The 20,897-nt window shown below is 40.8% G+C and overlaps 1 protein-coding gene across 2 annotated transcripts in view; it reads right to left on the bottom strand.

Moving 5' to 3' along the window:
• The window catches only part of LOC129732103 (acetylcholine receptor subunit alpha-like 1), a 353,242-nt gene that overhangs the window by 11,676 nt on the left and 320,669 nt on the right, over positions 1-20,897 (bottom strand). For both annotated transcript variants that reach the window (XM_055692618.1, XM_055692619.1), the window contains exon 10: positions 1-20,897. This exon is cut by the window's left edge and continues 11,676 nt beyond it. In XM_055692618.1, the coding sequence (XP_055548593.1) occupies positions 20,694-20,897 (204 nt within the window). In that variant the 3' untranslated portion in view covers positions 1-20,693.

The raw sequence follows: 20,897 nt of genomic DNA, 5'->3' as shown, positions 1-20,897 counted from the left end.
TTGCTGTTCAACATTTCGCTTGAAGGTGTTATGAAATGGGCGGGCTTCAACATGCAGGGCACGATCTCCATTAAATCCTGGCGGTTCATCGGCTTCACTGACGATGTAGACAGAAAGACAGAAAGAACGTTCCAGGCGGTTGCAGAATAGTACACCAAGCTTAAACGTGAAACAGAAAAGGTTGAATTAAAGGTGAATACGTCGAAAACTAAGTATCTGCCAGGAAAGGAATCGAGCGTGGAAGGGCTCCCATAGACAGTAGTGTAGGAAACGATGGAGATGACATCGAGGTGGTTGACGTACCTCAGATCATTGATAACGTCAGACAACAATTGCAGCAGAGAACTCCGCAGATATATTGTAGCTAAAGGCGTGCCTTCTTAGGACTTCATAGGACCTTGAGGTCTGGTAAACTTCGCCCCCGTACCAAGTGCTCCAAATACTAGACGGTTGCAAGACCATTAGTCCCCTATGGGCACATTAACAATGCTGAACAACATCTGCGAAAACCAGGTGCGTAGAACTTGCGCCGATAGCAACAAAAGTTCTCCAGCTCGACACAGTGGAAATATTGAGAAATCAGTGTTTCAATCAGTTTGCTTAACCGCAATGGCTAACGGATTAATTTGTTTAGAATATGGATGATTTTGTGGCCTTGGTTAAAAAACCAACTTTCAAATACTAATATATGTATCGCAGTCTGGATTAGTGATTCCTGTCAAAAATTAGACAATGTATTCGTAGTGCTGAATGTATATGGGTCATTCCATACGAAGTGTACATGCCACTTGGACACGACTATCACGGATTTGGCTTAAAGCTGCGGGAATTATTCATCTAGGTTCACTATGAATACTATTACTATATACTAGGTTACTATGGAATACCCCCCGCTCTGTGGGACCCCCCTCTTTGTGACAAAGTCAGGCAATTTTTCAAAAGTCCGTTTTTCTTTTTCTTACAATTCATAGATGTAGGACGTCCGCAGAATACTGATAGATGATTTTTAAAGAAAATAAACCAAGGAATCCAAAAAAAAAAATTATTGACTAGAAGTGTTGCCAGATAGATTATTTTTGTATTTGAAAACTTAATTTTCATTTTTCGGCAAATGCAGCCATTTTTATTTCAAATTCGATAATTTCATCGTGTTCCTTGGTAAATTTCACGTAAGAAACAACTATCATCCCGAGGTAATATGAGCCAATCTCGAGATATAACATTTTTACGAAAATAGTAGAAAATTTCGTAATTAATTTATTTTATAGTTTCTAGCCGTAAGACACCCGAAAAATAATGATGAGTGAATTTTGAAGGAAATAACCAAGGAATCCAGAAAAAATACTATTTTTGACTGGAAGTGTTGCCAGATAGATTATTATTCTATTTCAAAACTAAATTTGCATTTTTCGGCAAATGTAGCTGAGTTTGTTTAAAATTTGGAGGTTTCATCGTGTTTCTCGGATAATTTTACGTGAGAAACACTTATCATCCCGTGGTAATATGAGCCAATCTCGAGATATAGTATTTTTACGAAAAACTAATTACGAAATTAGAAAGACAAACCATTCTGCAAATGTAAGTGCTGCAATCGTGCGAAAAAAGCAACGTCATAGCTATTTCTAAAAACTTTGTTCTGCTTCGAGAGCATAGACGAGAATACATGAAAACTGTGCAACTAGAACGTTCTGATTTGATTTCTCTTTTAACATTTAAAAAAAAATCTATGCGGCAGCGCCATTCGATTCAATTACCATTCATAGTGTTAGGGAAAAATCATTCACTTGTCATCAGATGCAAACCCTGTTTCCTCAAATGTACTTCCGAGCATGCTTTTATTTGTACCAACATGGCTGCGGTTGACATCACTTTCATAAATTTCAGCCTGACATGTTCTGTGGTGGCCGTGTGAAGTACGTTTAAAATGTGTGGTCCGAAGCGGTTACGCCCTTCCCGTAATGAGTAAACCACAATTAAGCGTGCCAGACTAGCCAGTAAAACCTCACCCCCTTCGTACGCAGCTTCCCGCAATGTAATAAAACTAAGAATTAATAATTCGACCTAGAATAGGAACGACTCATAGCCAATTCAGAAATTTTATTGAAATCTGGGTGTACCTTAAAAAGTATGTAGCAAACCTGCTCCAAAATAATACTGCAAAGGGAAATACGAACAATACAAATTAGTGAATTGTTCCAGGAAAAAAAAAACAACACCAAAGAACAACATCATGCAGCATTTCACCGAAACTACTTTCGGTCGTCAAACATGATACTCGAATGATTGAGTTTATTTCTGGCAATTGACGTTCCGTTGCCGGACGACGACAATACCAGAAGTGGTGCGCGCCTGCTGCATCAGTGCCGGGGTTCAACTCGAGATTTGGCACCCGACCGGCAAACCGACATATTGTTGTTGTTGAGTTTTCCGAAACGGCGGAATTTCAATATGTATTCAATTCTGAAGTGAAGGGTGACGAGCTTTCCGTTGATTGCATATGTTAATATATCACCAACTTTTCATTGCTTTGTGTCGAGTCGATATTCATTTTTATGAATATCGGTACGCTGCTGTTGAAGAAATCTGAAGAGTTTTAAGTAGTCAAGTTTCGAGAATGGCTCATTGTGGATGGCATCAACAAAACAGTTCAATTTTTCATTGGCTGAGCACAAATCTGTCCCAATGCTAGTGCACGATTGGGAAAATCGTTAAGAAGAGAAATATCACGTGGAAAATATCGGTGGCAGCAGTTCGAAAGTCAATGTAGCAATCATTTCGAAATATTCACAACAAAGGCAGATCCATTCTGGAAGATAAATGAAACGAACGCCTCCCATAAATCAGCACAACGTCGATATAAATTGCCGGCATCAGCTGAAAGTCGAAAGTCGCCTTCCATTCTGGGATCAAATTCCAAGCACTTAACACCGAATGAACTTCGTAAAAAGCGGGAACAGAACGATAAAGTTTAACTCAGGTAAAGAGGAGCTCCTTACTTTCACCCTGTGAAGGGTGAAACTCAACACCCGTGCGACCACATACGTGTGTACATGTATATACATAGGCCTTCGTGAAGAGGAAGGCTTTGTGTAGAAACCATCCTTCACCCTTGAATTGTAACTTTGCTGCTATATGATTGTATCGAAGAACAGTGAGAATATTATTGTTTCTTCATGTTCTCCATCTTGAGCAATTTGTTTCGGAATTTTGTATTACCTTTGTTTATTTTGAAATCGCATCGAACTGATGGATTTGTTACGAAAAATTTTGTATATCCACATTTTCGTGGTCATGAATACTCTATTTGAAAAGTTTATTCGTTTTCTTTAGTAATCAAATCCACATTTAAGTCCTATCTTTGAATCGAGCGATGTCTGCTCAAATAAGCCAAATTACAGTTTCATGACTAGTACTAGCAATGCAAATACGTAAGCACTACCAACTAATGTTTAATTCGAACTGGCTGTGTGAGATTTGACCCTTGAAAACACATAACCATAAGTTCTAGAAAACTATTATATTCGATTTTTTCATCAATTTTCATCGATGGACAGTACAAATGACAGGTAGGTCAGCTCCAAAAACTTTCTACTTATTATATTCTTTCCATTCTACAGTTATCAAAAAATTTTGGCAGCCCGTAGCTCGCATAGTTAACAGGCTATGAAGATCACGGTGTACTTTTTTGACAATTAATTTGTCACATCTTTTCAAGAGACGATACAAAACATCGCGTTGTATGCGTGATCTGAATCCAAGAGGATTTTCTCATGAGAATTCTCTGACACGATTTTGAGTATTCTTGGTACCAAATACTCGTTCAGGGAATGGTTTATTTAAAAAAATCGAAATTCTGCATACAAAACTAATCATCATTGTTTCCATTGATGACTATTGGCTGTTTGGCTACTTGATATTTTAGAAATATCTTAAGTGGGTATTAGTGCGTTTTCAACGATTTTTTGACTTTCATCCAAGTATCTCTTAAAAGCCATCGGAGGCATTTTTCATCGATCGTTATTTCAGCCACCACATTTCGATATAAGAAATGAGAATTCAGTAGCCTACAGTCATGGTGGCTCGTGCTGTATCAAAAATGTTTCTCCTCTCTACGCGGTCCTGAGCTTTTCGTCACCAGATGTCTCGACACTCGCAAGTCCACTTCAACCTGGTCAAGCCATCTTGCACGATAGAGTATTTGAAGAGAACCGATTTTATTGCACTGTCGTCCGGCATTCTCGCGGCATGTCCGGCCCATCGTAGTCACCCAATCATAGTCGGATGCTCAATAGAAATCTCTCCAGTTAGTGCCTCCAGCTCGTGGTTCATACGCCTGCGCCACTCTTCGCGTTTGGTTTGTACTCCACCAAATATTGTCCGTAACATATTTCGTTCAAATACGACCAGTGCGCGTATGTCCATCATGCGCAGCGTCGAGTCCACAGAGAAGTACTGGTCTACAGCGTTTCAAGTCCACAGAGAAGTACTAGTTTAATTAGAGTTTTGTACATGGCCAGTTGCATGCGGGGCGTATGCTCCTGGATCGAAGCGTCTTGCGAATGGCAAAGTAGGGCCGATTTCCAGCTTGAATGCGTCGTTGGATCTCCTTAAGGCCCAGATACACACACGGTGTAATGACGCCTTCTCTATACAAAATTGAAGGCGTGATCGCCATCACGCCTTCTATGTTGTATGGAGAAGGTGTCATTACGCCGTGTGTAACTGGGTCTTTACTTTTGCTATTGTCGGCGGTTAGTAAGGATCCCAGGTATACGAACTCATCTACCACTTCGAGTTCATTGCCGTCCATAATCACCGTTCGTGGCAGGCGAATGTTGGTTTCTCCCGTTCATATACTTAGTTTTCGACGCATTGATTTCTATTCTAATTCACCTAGCCTCCACTTTCAGTCTTGCCTAGATTGACTCCGTTTTCGCAACGTTTCTTGTTATATTGTTGAGGTCGTCTGCGAAACGTCATAAGAGCAATGTTAAACAGCGTACAGAATAGTCTATCTCCTTGTCTTCGTCCTGTAGCACACATCGAGGGCGTTTGAGCGCCTCCGACACGGACACGTAGCACATTACTCGATCCAAGGTGGCTTTGATAAGTCGTTTCAATTTATACGGACAAACGTGCATTATTTGCACGTTATCGAAGACGTGATGTGTACGGCACGTTGTACTTCTGACATTTTTGAATAATCTGGCTAAGAGTGACAATTTGAGTCGTAGTAGCGAGTGATTGCGTGAAGTCCGCTTAACACTGCTTCACGAATCCTTCTACTAAATGAGACAGACGGCTGAGCAGAATCTAGGAGAGAACTCTATAGGTGGCGTTGATCAACGTTATGCCACGGTAGTAGCTGCATTCTAGCTGATCATTCTTTTTAAAGATGGAGCATCCTTCCATGTATTTCTCCGCTAGTCTCTCTTCCACCTACATCCTGGAAATTACCAAGTCAGGTGTCGTTGCTTTATCGTGTTTGAAGATCTCTGTTGGTAGTCTGTCCTCGCTTGTGGCTCTATTGTTCTCCTGGATATCGAAAACTGGTACACTGCTATCTGTGAGGTTAACATCCTCTCTGACTTTTTCTGTTGCTCCGCTATTAAGGTGTTTACCGAAAAACTGCTTTCACCTGTCGACCAACTCGCACTCGCTTATGGTCAGGTTTCCTTCAACGTCCTTAACCATATCTGGACTTGGCATGTAGCCCTCAACAAACGTGCGCGTGTTATTACCCCGATGCATTTGCTCCAGTTCTTCACGATCTTTGTTCTTCTGCTGACTCTTTTTTCTCCTTAGGATCGTGGTCAACAGCTTCATCGTGTGTGAAGCATCGTGGATAGTTTTTAACGCCAATATACTGGTCTAAGTCGATATCTTTACCTTGAAGGAAGCGTATGTCTATGATGTTAGAAAGAAAAATCGGTCCTGAATGAGAAAGTGGTCAGATTGCTTGTTGTTCGGTGATTACCAGGCTTTGGGAAGCTGCGAAGTTTGGCATTGTCATTTGTGTCAGTGTGTAGGCTGTGAGACCCTATTACCAGTCCAAACATCACTTCCCTACCAATCTGGGCGTTCACATCTAGATGTCCCGTGGCGAGGAGCTGTTACATATTTCCTCTAACTAGGCATAGAACGATTTCAAATCCTCAACAATCTTTTTGTTGATCGTCCTCCAGTTGATCACGCGATGCTGCATTCTTGAGCCTCTCCTTTTCAAATACTTGGTTTTCTATGCATTTATTATAATGCAACTCATTCAGCCTTCACTTCTAGTCTAGAGCCGTCGCTGTAGCAAAGTTTTCTGAAATGCCTATAAGTTGATTACCCTTGCTGAAAATCGTGCCTCTCGTTTCGATGTTAGTTTATGGGACTACACTCTCAACAGCAACGTTGTTTAGCATACAGGATGAACAGCGTAGAGGTCCATCTCCTTTGAGGAGGTTCGAGAGAGTCCTCGATACGCACACGTAGCACATCACTCGGTCCAAAGTAGCTTTGGTAAGTCATGTCAGTTTGTGCGGGAAACCGTAGGTCTCGATGGACTACATCATATGCTGCCTTAAAGCGACTAAAGACGTGATGTGTGGGCACGTTGGATTCCCGACAATTCTGAAGCATATGAATTTAACCCGGAGCAGCGCGTGATTACGTAAAGCCGGCTTAACACTGCCTTATCAATCCCTCTACTTAGGGAGATAGACGGTGGAGCAGAATCTGGGAGAGAACCTCGTAGGCGGCATTGATCAACGTTATACCAGGTAGTTACGACATCGTAGCCGATCGCCAATTTTAGAGATGTAGCATACAACTCTTTTCCTGCATTTCTCCGGTAGTCTCTCTTTCTCTCAAATCCTGGAAATTACCCACCGGAATTCCTCGGCTTGTGCCTCTTTATCGTGTTTTAGAGCTCTGCCAGTAGTCTGTTCGTGCTTGTGGCTCTATTGTTCTTCTTTGATGATATCTTGACGGCGGAAAAGTTGCTGCTAACTGGGGTGTTCCTAGTTTATAACTAGTGTCCCTAGTTTATAGCTGGCTCGAAAGCTACTAGCTTTCTTCTAGTTTGAAGATATCCATCCATAATTTTATAGCGAATAGATATCATTAATTTGGTTGCACTGAATTAAAAGAGTGTGTTAAACTGTCACGTGGTCGGTGAACATAACCTCATCCAAGCACGATGAGGACGCTGGGAGTAAAAACTGAATAGAGCACACCGTCAGTAGTGGTTTGAGCGGGTATGTTCGGACAAATTGAAACTTTCATGTTTAGAGAAAGTATAGAAGAATATCTGAATCGCTTGGAAATGTCCCTAATGGTTAACGACACACAGGAGGACAAGAGAGTCCCGGTGTTGATAACCGTTGCAGGTCTTAGTTTTTACACGGTGTTAGTCAAGCTGTGTGCACCTGATAACCCTCGGATGAAATTGTAAGCGGATCTGGTCACTCTGTTGAAAACACACCTGACTCCAACTACAAACGTCTACAATTTTTGAAAGCGCAAACAGCTTGTCTTTCAATCGATCATCACCATTAACTCACCTCAAAGCTATGTTACAATCATACAATCATACAAATTTCACCATTAACCTCAAAGCTATGTTACAATCATACAATCATAACAACCAGAATCCGCGAAAAAACTGCTCTCCATAAATATCACGTTCGATAAAGCATGCACGATTGCCAGGAGCTAGGAAGCTGCAATGTCCCGAAACCAAGAAATGACAAGTCAGTCGTCGTCACCGAAGATAGCCTCGTTTCAAAAGTAAGGAGAAATCGAGGACAAACTACCAAAAGAGGTAACGGAAAACGTCAACGGAAACGTCTACGGTAGAAATTTAGCGAGCTGCAGTTCCAAGTGACGAGTTCTCACTCGTGGTCTATTTATTCGTTGCCTAGATCTGTGTTTAAAGTTCCGAGTTAAACTTGTCTTGATTGTTATTAGTGTAATTGTACAGGTAGGTTGCCTTCCTAAGCTACCAAGTCTCGTGATGGGCTATAGCGTCTGAGACAACACGTTTCTTAATGCAGCCGCCCACTCCGAGTCAGATGCTCAAAAAGGATAAGTTTTCCTCCGTGGATGACACCAGGTTTTCACATAATAATGAAAATAATTTGATACTAGAGGGTTCAAAATACGTTAGGAAAAGTTGCTGAGCTGGTGTATTATAAAATCTATCAATATAAAATTGGAAGCGTATTTGAACGAATCCATCATCACAGCTAGACCTGTTTGCACCAAATTTAGCACAGGTCTTACTTGTCATAAGAGAATGGTTAATGAAGAGTGAAGCAAAGATTGGGCCTGTATTGGCAAAATGATCTTCTTACAATCCGGTTCAAAATTATAGATTCAATAGTAACAAAGAATATCAGTTAACGAGCTCAATCTATCATATCTCAGTAACTTCTGAGCCACCATGACAACAAGAACTAATATTGGATCTCGCGCGAAATTGGGTACTAACTGAGCTCATTATGAACTGCTAATATATAAATAAGTTACAAAAATAAACCATAACAAAAAGAGATGAAATCCGACCGCAAAACTGAGAAATGCAGCTGGATAAATTAGACAAAGCTTTTAAAATTTCCATTAAAACATCAAAGAACCGAATTTCGGCGAAAATAAGGCTAAAAATCGATTTTTTATGCAAAAAGAAAATCCATACCTGAACGACTTCGCATCCGAAGGATGAAACCACTCCACCGTACGATGGTGGGGTTCACAAACCTGTGTGCGTGTGCTTACGTACGTAGAGGTACCGTGCGTCTGCTGATCGGAAATATCCTGCACACCATATTTCAGTCTGCCACCCATCAGTCTGCTCTCTCTCTCTATCTCTCTATGTGGGTTAACAAGGTGAGTTGGGAGTTGTTTCGGCTGGCTACCACCAGCATCACATAGGGGAAATCAGAAGGGACCGCAGATACGGCTGGGCTAAACACGGGAAGCGGTTTCTGCTGTCTGTTGTTGATGGAGTAAGTGGTTTTGAATTTATCCTCGTTTGCTTTCTTCTTGTTTTGTTTCTTGGGTAAGTGCCAAATACACATGTGATTGGAAGACACTCGATTTGAAATCAGGGTCATGCCATAATGTTCAAAAATGTATTACTGGTTACTTTTTTTTGTCTTGAATTGATTTTCATGCGATTATTCATATTTACAAATTCATTGCACCGATTGAGCGAAACGGCTGAGGATTTGTTGATTTTCTACGTTACTGAGCGTGTGTAAAATCTAAGGAATATGTTTTATGTAGTGGAACTAAAACAGCCCGGACTGTGTTCATATTAAAAATTAAAACTAATTAACGTGAACCAAATGGATTTTTGTGTCAATTTTAATATACAGTACACCGCATGGTTTACAAAAATGTACATTCGTTGTTTTTGCTGTACTTACTCATACATTTAATTATAAATGCAATGTAGTGACACAATTTATATGCATTTTCCGCTCCTGTTCGCCGTTCAATGTGATGCCGGACAGTGTCATATTATAACGGCGTATGAAAATATGCTTTTAATCGATTTTCTGTTCGTTTCAACACAAGAGCCATAAAGAGGCCAAACTAAAGGCAAGCCAAGCGTGAGCTATGTACGGGTCGTTTCGGCTCTTTTCAGTTTTTATTTACCGGAGTCATGAATCTTTGAGGACCTGCAGCTTGTCGGTGGCGGAAAATTACACACTGAGAGCTGCTTTATTGAATCTAAACTGGTTTAATATCGCATTCGGAATGTAAGATTCATGTTTTCAAACCGCGATGGTCATTGGAGAACAGAGCCGATATTTAACAAAGCCGTGGCACAATATACATGTATGAAACTAATGGCTAGAATTAAAGATAATTAATAGATCTATGTCATGGGTTACCAATTCACTTGTAGTCTAAGCTAAGCTGTAGCTATATCGCGTTATTAAACACTTTTTCGTTTTAATTTTACGTTTATTTTTGCTCTGTATTTAAATAACATGGACGAATCAATTGATTTATTCAACGGTATAATTTCTTTGCACCTTATCGAAAATTGCGGCTCAGATAACGTAATGTAACAGGTAGAAACCATATATCCAAACACATTTACCAAGCAATAAAAGACAAACACATGTCGCAGGATAACAGACTGCCTATGAGCTCGAACGGAAATAGCGACACGAATTCTCAACGACAATGAGCTTAACAATCAATTGTCTATTTAAGTTACATTTGAAATCTTACGTTTTGCAGTAGATGTAACCATTTAGTCTATTCGAACAAACTAACCTGGACCTGCAGTCTGCGGCGAGCCGCCGACTGGTTTAATCCAAATATTTTTTTTTCCAGGCAAACCAATTCATTCGTCTTCTGTACATGTTAACTTTGAGCACATTTTAAATGTTGCGGTTGAATAGATTTATTCCCCATTTGGGAATTTTGTTTATTATTATGGATTCAGTTGAGTTATCCTCATTTTTTATTTAGATTTTTATTATGATGCATGATTCGCCGGTTCGTTCGGTTTTCTGTTTCTCGCGTCATGAGAGTAGTGTTTTTGTAAACGTTTTTTTTTGTTTTGTTTTCTTTCATTTTTCGTACGAAAATAATTAAAAACGACTTGTTAAACCTAGTTGCAAGTGAAATGACTGGTTAGTTGTTGTTGTTGTTGTTGATGTTGTTACTTATCTATGTACAAAGTCGATTTTTTCTTCGATTTTCGTGAGCTTTTTTATACAAAAAGGTTATTACTGTAATTTACCTGTATAGTTAATACGATGTAAAGTAGTTCATACCGAGTGGCGAATTCAAGTGGAGTGAGGTGTATAATTATTTACTGACTGTATAGCGTAGTTGAACTGAAAAGTTTTGTTTACAAAACTGGTTATGTACTTGTGGGCCCATTGCTACAGGTGCTGTGTACCAAGACAGAATAGATTTTAATGTATAAAAGTGATGTTATGAAATTTTTTGATATCAGCCATTCTTTTCACAATGATTAATGCTGATTTTCTCTTGAAAGTACAGATAAACTCAATTCAAGATTAAAACGAACAAACTCATGCCTAAATTAAAATTGAAAGAAAATGTTCATTTAAGTATACATTTAAAAAATAAATATGCTTTTTGTTCGTAACCGAAACAGTAGCAGGAAATTAAATAACTGGAAGCAATCCTTGAAACCTTGTTTTTTAACTTGCACTAATAAAATCACGGTCAAAGTCATTTAGTGTAACATTTCTATCTCCTCGAATTGACGCGTTTATCAAATTGTGGTTCTGTGTTAATATCAAAATATAAAGCATAAACATTAAAATAAACAATACAAACCTCCGGGTTCGTTCTTGAGCAACTTATTACCACTCAGGAGTATGAGAATATACAAATAAACCTAACGGATTCAATGATGGCGATTTCGGTCACGGGTTTCTTTTCAACACGTTTTACTATGTCTAGGTCGACGTTGCAAGACAAAGATAGATAAAGTGTGCTAGAGACTCTAGTAGCCAAGATTATCATTAAAAGGCGATACGTAGATTGTTCGTGTCCGTTCTATAATGTTTTACGAATCTGTCACATGCGATGTAACGCATTTCGAACACCTGCAATGCTTGGATTCTGTCGTCAGAAGTTAACATTCTTGTATTCCAATATACAGGGTGTTCAATAAGTTCGAATACAACTTTTCATTGTTGCGTAAGTACGTACCATGCGCATTCTGTGTATTGGTATAAGTGTCAGCTTCAGCCTCATATATAGGCTAACCGACGCACACGGTGTCGTTTGTTGTTTGCGGGAGATAAGCGACCCGGCGACATACACTACCCGTCATAAGTTTGGAATCGCTTTACTGAGTATTGCAACACCCAGATTGAATATTGCAACACCACGAAAAGTTTAGCATCACTTAAAATGGGCTGATATATGTGACTTTATCTTTCGATTCTGGAAACCTAGATAGTTGTGGTTTTCAGCAAAGTTGCTCAGGAGGTCAAGGGCTTGTAACTGACAACCAGTATAGTGCGGAATTCAGCCGCAACACCACGCTAGTGTGCATAAATTTTCGAGTGTTTTGAACGTTATTTAGCTCAATAATCCCGTCATTTAGAGAGTTGCGATTTTCAGCAAAATTACTCAGGAGGTCAAAGGCTTGTAACTGCCGGACAGTATAGTGCGGAATTCAGCCGCAACGCCGCGCTAGTGTACAATTACTTTTGAGCGTTTCAAATTCAATTTAGCTCAATAATCCCATTATTTAGAGAGTTACGATTTTCAGCAACGTTACTCAGAAGATCAAGAGTTTCTGGTTAGCCAATAGTTTAGTTCGGAACTTTTCTTCAATGTGCTGCTAGTGTGCATAAATCTTTTAGTGTTTTTATTTACGCGATTTTATAAGCACTGAGATTGTTAACACATGACGAAGTTTACCCAATTGAGTGTTGACAGTTTGATCACTTCACACAATACGTAAGCTTGTACGTGTTTATTATAAAGAAATGCTTTCATTTGAGGAGGTTACAACATGTAGCATGCGACTGTGTTGGTATGTTGACAGCTTGATCACTAACATTCACATCCCGTTCCACAATGGGGAAAATTGACGATATCGCGACTAAATTGATTACCTCGGCTGCAAACAGTTGCAGTAGACATGCCTCTAATCCGATGTTGAAGGATTTGAACACCACAGAGGGCATTCCGTATTACACTGAATTGTAATAAAAATAGAATCGATGGAATAGTTTGCAACACACATGCGGCATTATACTGTATTTCGACATGCTTGACCAGAACTGGTGGCACAAGCCGAACACCGCAACTTTGTGGGTAGTAATGATCACGCTTATCGTTGAAGTCTAAATACAAAAAACTGCATGCACCCAGGCGCCGCATAGCAGGGTAATTTAGTATTAAATTGTCTACCATGTACAAGCCTTTAGCCTCCTGAACAAGTTTGCTGAACACCGCAACTTTCTAGCAGATCGGAATCGTGAGATTAGTTAAGTTCAAAATACGACACATTGAGTGCCCACTAGCGCCACATAGCGGTGAAATTTCACACTGAATTGACTACCATACAGTAGCCTTTGATCTTCTGAACAAGTTTGCTGAAAACCGCAACTTTCAAGGTTGTCAAAAACACGAGATATCCGCCTATTCCAGGTGATGCTAAACTTTGCGGGAGTTGTTGCAATATTCAATCTGGGTGTTGCAATACTCAGTAGAGCGATTCCAAACTTAAGACGGGTAGTGTATTCCTGCATCCCACGGGGTGAACCGTGCGAGGTCCGCAAGCAGCCATCAAGGTGGCGAGGGAGCGGATTCGTCCAGAAATTAATCACTCGATCCCGAAGACGAAGGACCTGGGATAAAAGCCGTACAACAAACACAAGGTTCACGGAGTAATTGAAGCTACAGCGAAAAAGAGGCTGGACAGAGCCAAACTGATCCTTTCGCGGTACGCAGGTCAAGAGTCTGTCTATTCTGATGAGAAACTCTTTGTCTTGCAACAGGCGAGAGCGCCGTCATCCCACAGTTCCAGATCACCGCGCCGCAGATGGTTTGGGGCCTATATTCAAGTGTGAGAAGCTCTTCCTGGAGTTTATCGAAGAAAACATGAAAATCAATGCTGCGTACTATAAGACCGAGGTTAGAGAAAGTTGTGAGTCTGGTTCTTCGGGACCTCTACGAAAAGAGAAACGACTGGTTTAACGACAGTTTTTGACAGTGTAAACAGTTTTTTTTCTGTGTGGGCTCATCACTGCGACCAGAGATTAGATCTATTGTGATATTGCCCAAGTGTTTTCTGTACTCCGCACTTCATATTCACTATCACTATTGAAGTAAGTGATACGCTTATCATTCATATCCGTGCTTGTGTGTATGTTTTACCTTTCCGTTTCAAGCTTACTACTCTACTATACCGAGCCTCTGTTCCTCACAATATCGCCTAATTACAATTCCCTAGAGAGAACTTTTATACGTTACTCACACCAGTTTTATTATAACAGGGACTTATATTTTTGTGAGAAAGAGAGTCAACAGAGGTACTGTAGAATTCAGATTGAAGGAAAGGTACTTGGTGGGAAGCCTGAGAATAAACCCATGCTAAAGTCCTTTGGCAACCACCAAATGGCCTGATTCTGCTAAGATTTGAACCCACGACCATCCTCTTACCAAGGTGGACTCTGTAACCTTGCGGCTACGGAGCTCCCCAAAGTGTAAACAGTTAGTGTAAGAAGAGTGCATTCTTCTCTCGCATGAGCGAGAATGCTGTAACACCGAACGAGGGCGAATGTGGAGCGCCACCGACGCACACGGAACAGCCAAAACTCGGTCTAACGGAAGAAGAAGCGCCAGCAGGAAGATCGAGATCGCGAGGCGATGGAGGAACTGTACCATGCAAATGACACACGAAAGTTTTACGAGAAACTAAACAGTTCGCGCAAGTCGACATGTGCAGGGACCTGGACGGCAACCTTCTCACGAACAAGTGTGATGTAATTGAAACGTGGAAGCAGTACTACGACGAACATCTTAACGGCAATGTAGCAGAGGTGTACGCGCAAATGACCACAGAATTACAGCCCCTGTCCTCCAGGAAGTTGAAGAAGGGATCAACCAGCTGAAAAGCAGCAAAGCAGCTGTAGCTTACCAACCGCCCATCGAGCTGTTAAAGCACGGTGGCGAAACTTCGGTTAAAGCGCTACAATGGGTTATTGCCAAGACTTTAGAGGAGAAGGTAGTACTGAAGAAGTGGATAGAGGGTACCGTTTGCCCCACCTGCAAAAAGAGCAACAAGTTGGATTGCTACAACTGCACGGTAGTCACACTGCTGAAACGCCTTCGCTCAAATTCTATGCGGTCGTCTATCACCGTTAGCGAGGGCAATACGTGAGGGATTTATGGCACCACCACGGACCAACTATTCACGGTACGGCTGATCCTACAGAAACACAAGTCGACGATGAATCGGGTGATGTGCGTAGTTCGAGTTTCCCTTTCGAATCTCGAAGAGGGTTACAGCAAGGTTAAGGACTATCGTACTTGTTTTCAAATATCGCTTTGGAAGATGTATTACGAAGGGCGGATATCGACACGAGTAGCACGATATTCGGGAGGTCCCCTTTTAGCTCTTTGGCTTTACCAATGACAGCGAAATCGTAGCACGAACCCATGAAAAGATGACGGCGACGTATAGCAGATGGAAGGCTGAAGCCTGACGAAATGGACTGGCCATAAACGCTTAGATGACCAAGTACATGATAGAAAGAGGTACCAGAAAAGATAGTATCAATGTCCCACCACGAAGGCGTAAAGTTAGATGCACTTAATATTTGGTCGCAGTTTTTCTACTCACTGTGGCGCCTTTAGTAGCTGTCACGAGAAACCAATGCGCTGTCATTGATGATGATTTGTTTACATAGTGGTGAAAGTTCCATCAAATTCGAGTTAGTAGAGTTAGTAAGTTCCATCAAGTACGACGTGGACAGGTGCAAAAATTGCGAAGTGCCTTCAATTCCCCAAATCTACCGTAAACAGCGTGCTGAAACGATTCAATAAAACTCTAACGCTGGATCGCGCTGATAAAACCGTAGAAGTGGAACGATTGACAAGCAGCTACGATTGAAAGTCTACAGAGCAGTTCGACCGAACCCTAGGATCCCCCAGCGCGATTTGGCTAAGAAGTTCTCGGTACCGTACAGCACTGGTCGTCGAATCTGTCGGTGTGAAAGCCTGCGGTCGTTCCACGCCAGCAAGCACCCCTAACAGGACCCTCAAGCAGAAACTCCTTGCAAAATGACTAGGATACTGTATGAGGAAGCCTCAACCATATTCTACAGCTGCATTTTAATGGAGGATAATATATATGTATAAACGGATCTCGCGCAGCTCCCAGGACAAAAATTGGATATATCCAACCGCACGAGTGATGTCGCCAAGCGCTTTAAATTCGTGTTTTCTCACAAGGTCGCTCGAAAGCTGATGGTGTGACAGGAATCCGCAGATGTGGCAAAAAACAAGGTTTTCATCACCAGATCAACAAGAATCAACAAGGTGAACAGTGCCTCCAGAAGCGGATTTTGCCGTTCATCCAATCACATCACGGTCCGGTGAAGTTCTTGGCCAGCTTCCACTACAGCCGGGTAGTCATGGATTGGTAGAAGGAGAATGGAATTGTTAACATCGAAAAAGCTAATAATCCACCAGGGCCCAGATTTTCCTGTAATTGAAAAATATTGGACGATAATCAAGAGAAACTTAAAAAAAATTGGCAGAATGATAAAAAAACAGCTGGTTTACGTATATGGTGGAAGAAAATGGCGGATCGAGTTGACAGTTCCACTGTGCAGAAGATGATGGGCGGTTTAAGAGCGCGAATTCATCCGAAACTAAGACGAATATTTTTTTCTGTATTATTCCTCTAAAGGTCAATAAATGTGCTGCAGAATGACATCTCAAGATTTCTTCTAGGTGTTTTTTGACAAAGATATGTCCCATTTTGTGCAACCAAATATTAAATCGATCAGGCTTTAGACAAGTTCGTGAAGCTGGGCTTACTGGTGACTGCTGACAACGACACTAGCAGAGAAATTCGCCAATGCCTTATGACAGGATTGGCCATCTACAAAACTATGACTGAGCAGTTAGTCATGAAACTTGGACCATACACGTGGAGGACCAACACGACCTCGAGGCTTCCAAACGGAAGATGCTGCGTACCATCTGCTGTAGAGGGCAGATGGAAGATGGATCATGACGGAGACGAATGAGCCACGAGTTGCATCAGATCCTGGGAGAACCACTCACCGTTCAAATGGCGAAAATCTGGAGATTACGGTGGGCTGGCCATGTCCTAAGGATGTCGAAAGCCCGGTGAAAATGGGTCTCGTAAATGACCCGACTGGAACGAGACGCCAAGGTGCGTAGCGAGGAAGGTGGTTCGATCAAATAGACGATGGTTTACGGGGCCTCTGTAGATGACATGGTTGGCGAGCTGTAGCAATTGACCGAATTGAATGGAGACGACTTCTTTGAACAGCAAGGGACACCGCGGCCCAGAGCTGACTGCTTCATCAGGGCCGTCTTTTTATATTCTTCCTTCACTTTTCTCTCCATGCTAGAATCTTTGAAATATTCGCAGCGTTTCATGAGAGAGCAGTGAGCGGCAAATCGGCTGAGTAGTCATACCAATATACGAGCTATCACGGTCTACACACGGGATTAAGTACATTTCGTTTTGTTTTGAAAAATACTAAGAATAGAGTTTGAGTTACGAGAAAAGTAATCTGTTGGTTTTGACGCATTTGAAACTCAGACTGATGTTTTACTTATGAAGTTGTTGCTTGCTTACCAACAACGTACTAGCTGCTTATTTTCCGCGAAGGATTCAATCGTCGATAAATCGAAACACTCTCCTAATAAAACCGGTTGCACTGTGCACTTGGAGAAAATACAGAATTCTGTCGGAAGCGATAGCTTTCTTCATTGGTTCTGATAGGAACCATATCTAAAAACGGTAATCGGTTGTTATTTGATGGTTATCATATTAAAACCTGTTAAAAAGAAACCTGTGGCCAAAATTGCCACCATGAAACCTGTTCATAATTTATTGCGCAAAACACCGCTAAACTTATACACTCAACTTAATTATCAATTTTTTTTATTCTTAGTATTAAAAAACGAATTACAATCCGAAAAAAATGATATTAGAAACCTACTCACCAAACATTATCTAACAAGTCCACAGCACCAGAAGCTAATGTCAAATTTAAACAAGATTGTTAAAAACTCCTATTAATGGGCAGTATATTTTTTTTAGTTACTTCTTCTTGTTATTATATAGTACAGACTCACTCACTAGATGTAATAGTTATTTGCGACCGGAGTTCATTCGACTGTGACAATTGGATGAACGAAAAAATTGAAAGCAAAACTTCAATTTCCAAAACTCGAAACTGAAAAACATAGAATGAAATCCTAAAACGCAACAATAAACCGATCTCCGAAGAAGTCCGCTGTGATGAATTTGGCATAAGGATTTCGCATCCCATCCCCCGAAAGGAAAACAAGCTAGTTAGCTAGCAACGGCCGCAGGCATGCCTGAAATAGTACGTACTAGTATCATTTCTCCCTATATGGACTAACGTTTCTTGTTAACTATGAGAAGTTTCTGATTTTGTATGTTAATGTATTTGTTTCTGTTGTTGTTGTTGTTGTTGTTGCTGTTGTTTTTCCCTCTGCTGTTGCGGTTCTATGCTTTAAGCATCGCCACCCATCGCCTCCAGCTGTGAGGCTGTTGAAAGTGGAATACATACAATGGTTGTTAAGTAAGTGTTGCTTTTTTTTGTTAAATGTTCATTGCAGCTACAAACGAAAACATTTTCTCTATACGAGCTGGGAGTGTATGTGTAATCAATTAATCTTTGAACCGTCCTATAAGGTCGTTTGAGATTTAATACTTTTTTTTGCTGTAATTTGTGTAAATGTATGTGGGAGTAGATTCATGACGCAGTATTTCCGTTTGTTCAAACGAATAAATTCATTGTTAATTATATTAACTACAATTCTCTGCATGTTGTTTGCGCTATTTTGATACTTGCTTGTTACCACGTTGCTCTTAGTATAACTTCAATTCATTCAATGATATAAAATCTAACTACATGTACACCTATAGTTTACGAAAATGTTGCTTTACTCCAGTAATAATGTGTTATATAAAATACATACACGCTTTATTCAGTTACTTCTTGTCATGTTTTATCTAGTGATTATAGGAAATTTCCGATCAATCTATGAAATTTGGGCAATATGTTTGATTGCTGCCGAGACACCAATTTCAAAGATGCAACAATAGGTAACCATTTCCGACTGTTCTCACTGGGTTTTCATGTTTTTTGTCTGCAGTAATTTTAGCATTCAATTATTGGGAATTTTGGTAGAATTTCCTGTAGATAAGACACTTTATTATCAGACCGGTGCAAGCTGATTGTTCTTTTACTCTTTAATCTGCTCCAGTTCAATTCTACTTCTCCGTTCGTTGCGCCTTTGCCCTCACTTTCGTTCGCTTTCGGTAGAGAACCGATTTTTCTTCGGTGCCACTCTCGGGCGCAGTGGTGGAAGGATTTTCATTTTTACATTCCTCGTCAAAACATACACTGCAATATTGCCGATTCGATTTAGTTTGCCAGCCAGGTAGTAGAGCTGTTAATAATCGCAAATCTGCTCTCATCGGAAAATTACTGAGAAGCAGTTGCTTTGCAATGGAGTGATGAACACAACATATCGTCCTGGAAAAAGTGCTGTCATTTTACGTCGCGTTGTGAATAAACCAAGTCTAATTTCTTTTCGCCCTGTCTGAGTGTATAAAAAATTTACGCAAATTCAATGTCTAACTAAATGACGTTTCACTTCTTTGGTTACACATCTTCGTCACTTAAAAATAACTATCATATCAATTCTTCCGCCCACCATCATCAGTGTCAATATAAAAAATACCAACTATCTTGCGAATTAGATTCCATTGTTCTTTTGCTGCTTTTAGTATTGGCATACCCAATTCCGCTAGAATAGATTTTCAACAAAATTTCAACTATTTACACCAAGTTGCTCATCGGTTACTACATCAACAAATTATGCTACGTTTTAAGTTCAGATTTTCATCAATCACATTGCACTCGTATCTTCTGCCATTTGCTTATTGTTTTACAGTTTGAAAATCAAGAAAAAATAAGCTGAATCGATTTTTTTTTACCGCACTATTTACACCAATGTCAATTTAGTTTCAGCCAAAACGGGTATTGCTCTATTGAAACGGAAAAATGGCCACTGAATACCGAAAGAGTTAAAACCAAAAGCAATTTGCTCTACTTATGAAATCACCGTCGTCTATCGTTTCGTCTTGTAAAAAAGTTTTTTTGTTTCTTCTCCTGTTTATTAAAAACTACAGTTTGACGCGTGATATTAACATTAATTTGATTGTTATTGACATTCTTTTCTCTCGAGAAATCGAAACCAAACAGAAAACACAAAACGGACAATCAGTAGCAGTATATAACGCTGTTGACTCACGTGATTGACGGACGTTCTTTGGGATCTTCTTGCAGCAGCGCCATCTGTTGCTGAGGGTGACGGTGCAGACCAGGCGAGGGTGTGTGTGTGTGCGTGTTACGGGCCCTGGTTAACATCTGGCTGGATGGATACAGAAAAAATCACTTTTCATGCATAAGCGGACCGTTTCTGGGTGCACAGACAAATGCCGCCTCCGCCCCGAAACACCCTCTCTCGCTATTCCTCGAACAACTTCTAACGCGCCGCGGCAATGATGATGGCAGTGCGGCAAACGGTGTACGTGATTGTATACCGCAGCAGGGCGGCTTCCAAAATTCAACAGTGGAAACCAACAGCGCCACTTCTACTGACGATGTGAGTGGGGTAACTTTGGTTTTGTTGGGTTGTCTGTCGTTTGTCTCTCTCTCTCTCTCTTCCCCCCTTCTCTCTCTCTCTGTCACTCGCTTTGTTTCCCTTGGCATTCCGAGAATGTGAGAGTTTTTAATTTAGGGGCGTTGTATATTTTTTGTTGCTTCGTTTATATTTATTTTAATGTTGCTGTTGTCGGATTCTTAATGGTCATCCTCGTTGACCAGGGTTCGCATCCAGTTCAGAATGTACTTCCAAACAGCGGACGCGAACCCGGGCGGATGCTATACATTCTCGCTGCCCATTTTGAGCAGTTCCATCTTCTTCTTGGCAATCTTAGAGTACATCGCATCGATCGGCTGGGTGGTATCGTATAAACTGGGTGCCTGTAGGATGATCAGGGCCGTACCCATTACGCAAGCTATCGTGAATATCCACAGAAACAAGCGATCTAGGACAAGTGCTACGTATTTCCAGTCTTCTTCTAT

This window comes from Wyeomyia smithii, chromosome 3 (genome assembly GCF_029784165.1).
Source record: "Wyeomyia smithii strain HCP4-BCI-WySm-NY-G18 chromosome 3, ASM2978416v1, whole genome shotgun sequence".
Lineage (NCBI taxonomy): Eukaryota > Metazoa > Arthropoda > Insecta > Diptera > Culicidae > Wyeomyia > Wyeomyia smithii.
Note: the sequence above shows the minus strand (reverse complement) of the source record. Positions and strands in the feature narration are given on the sequence as shown.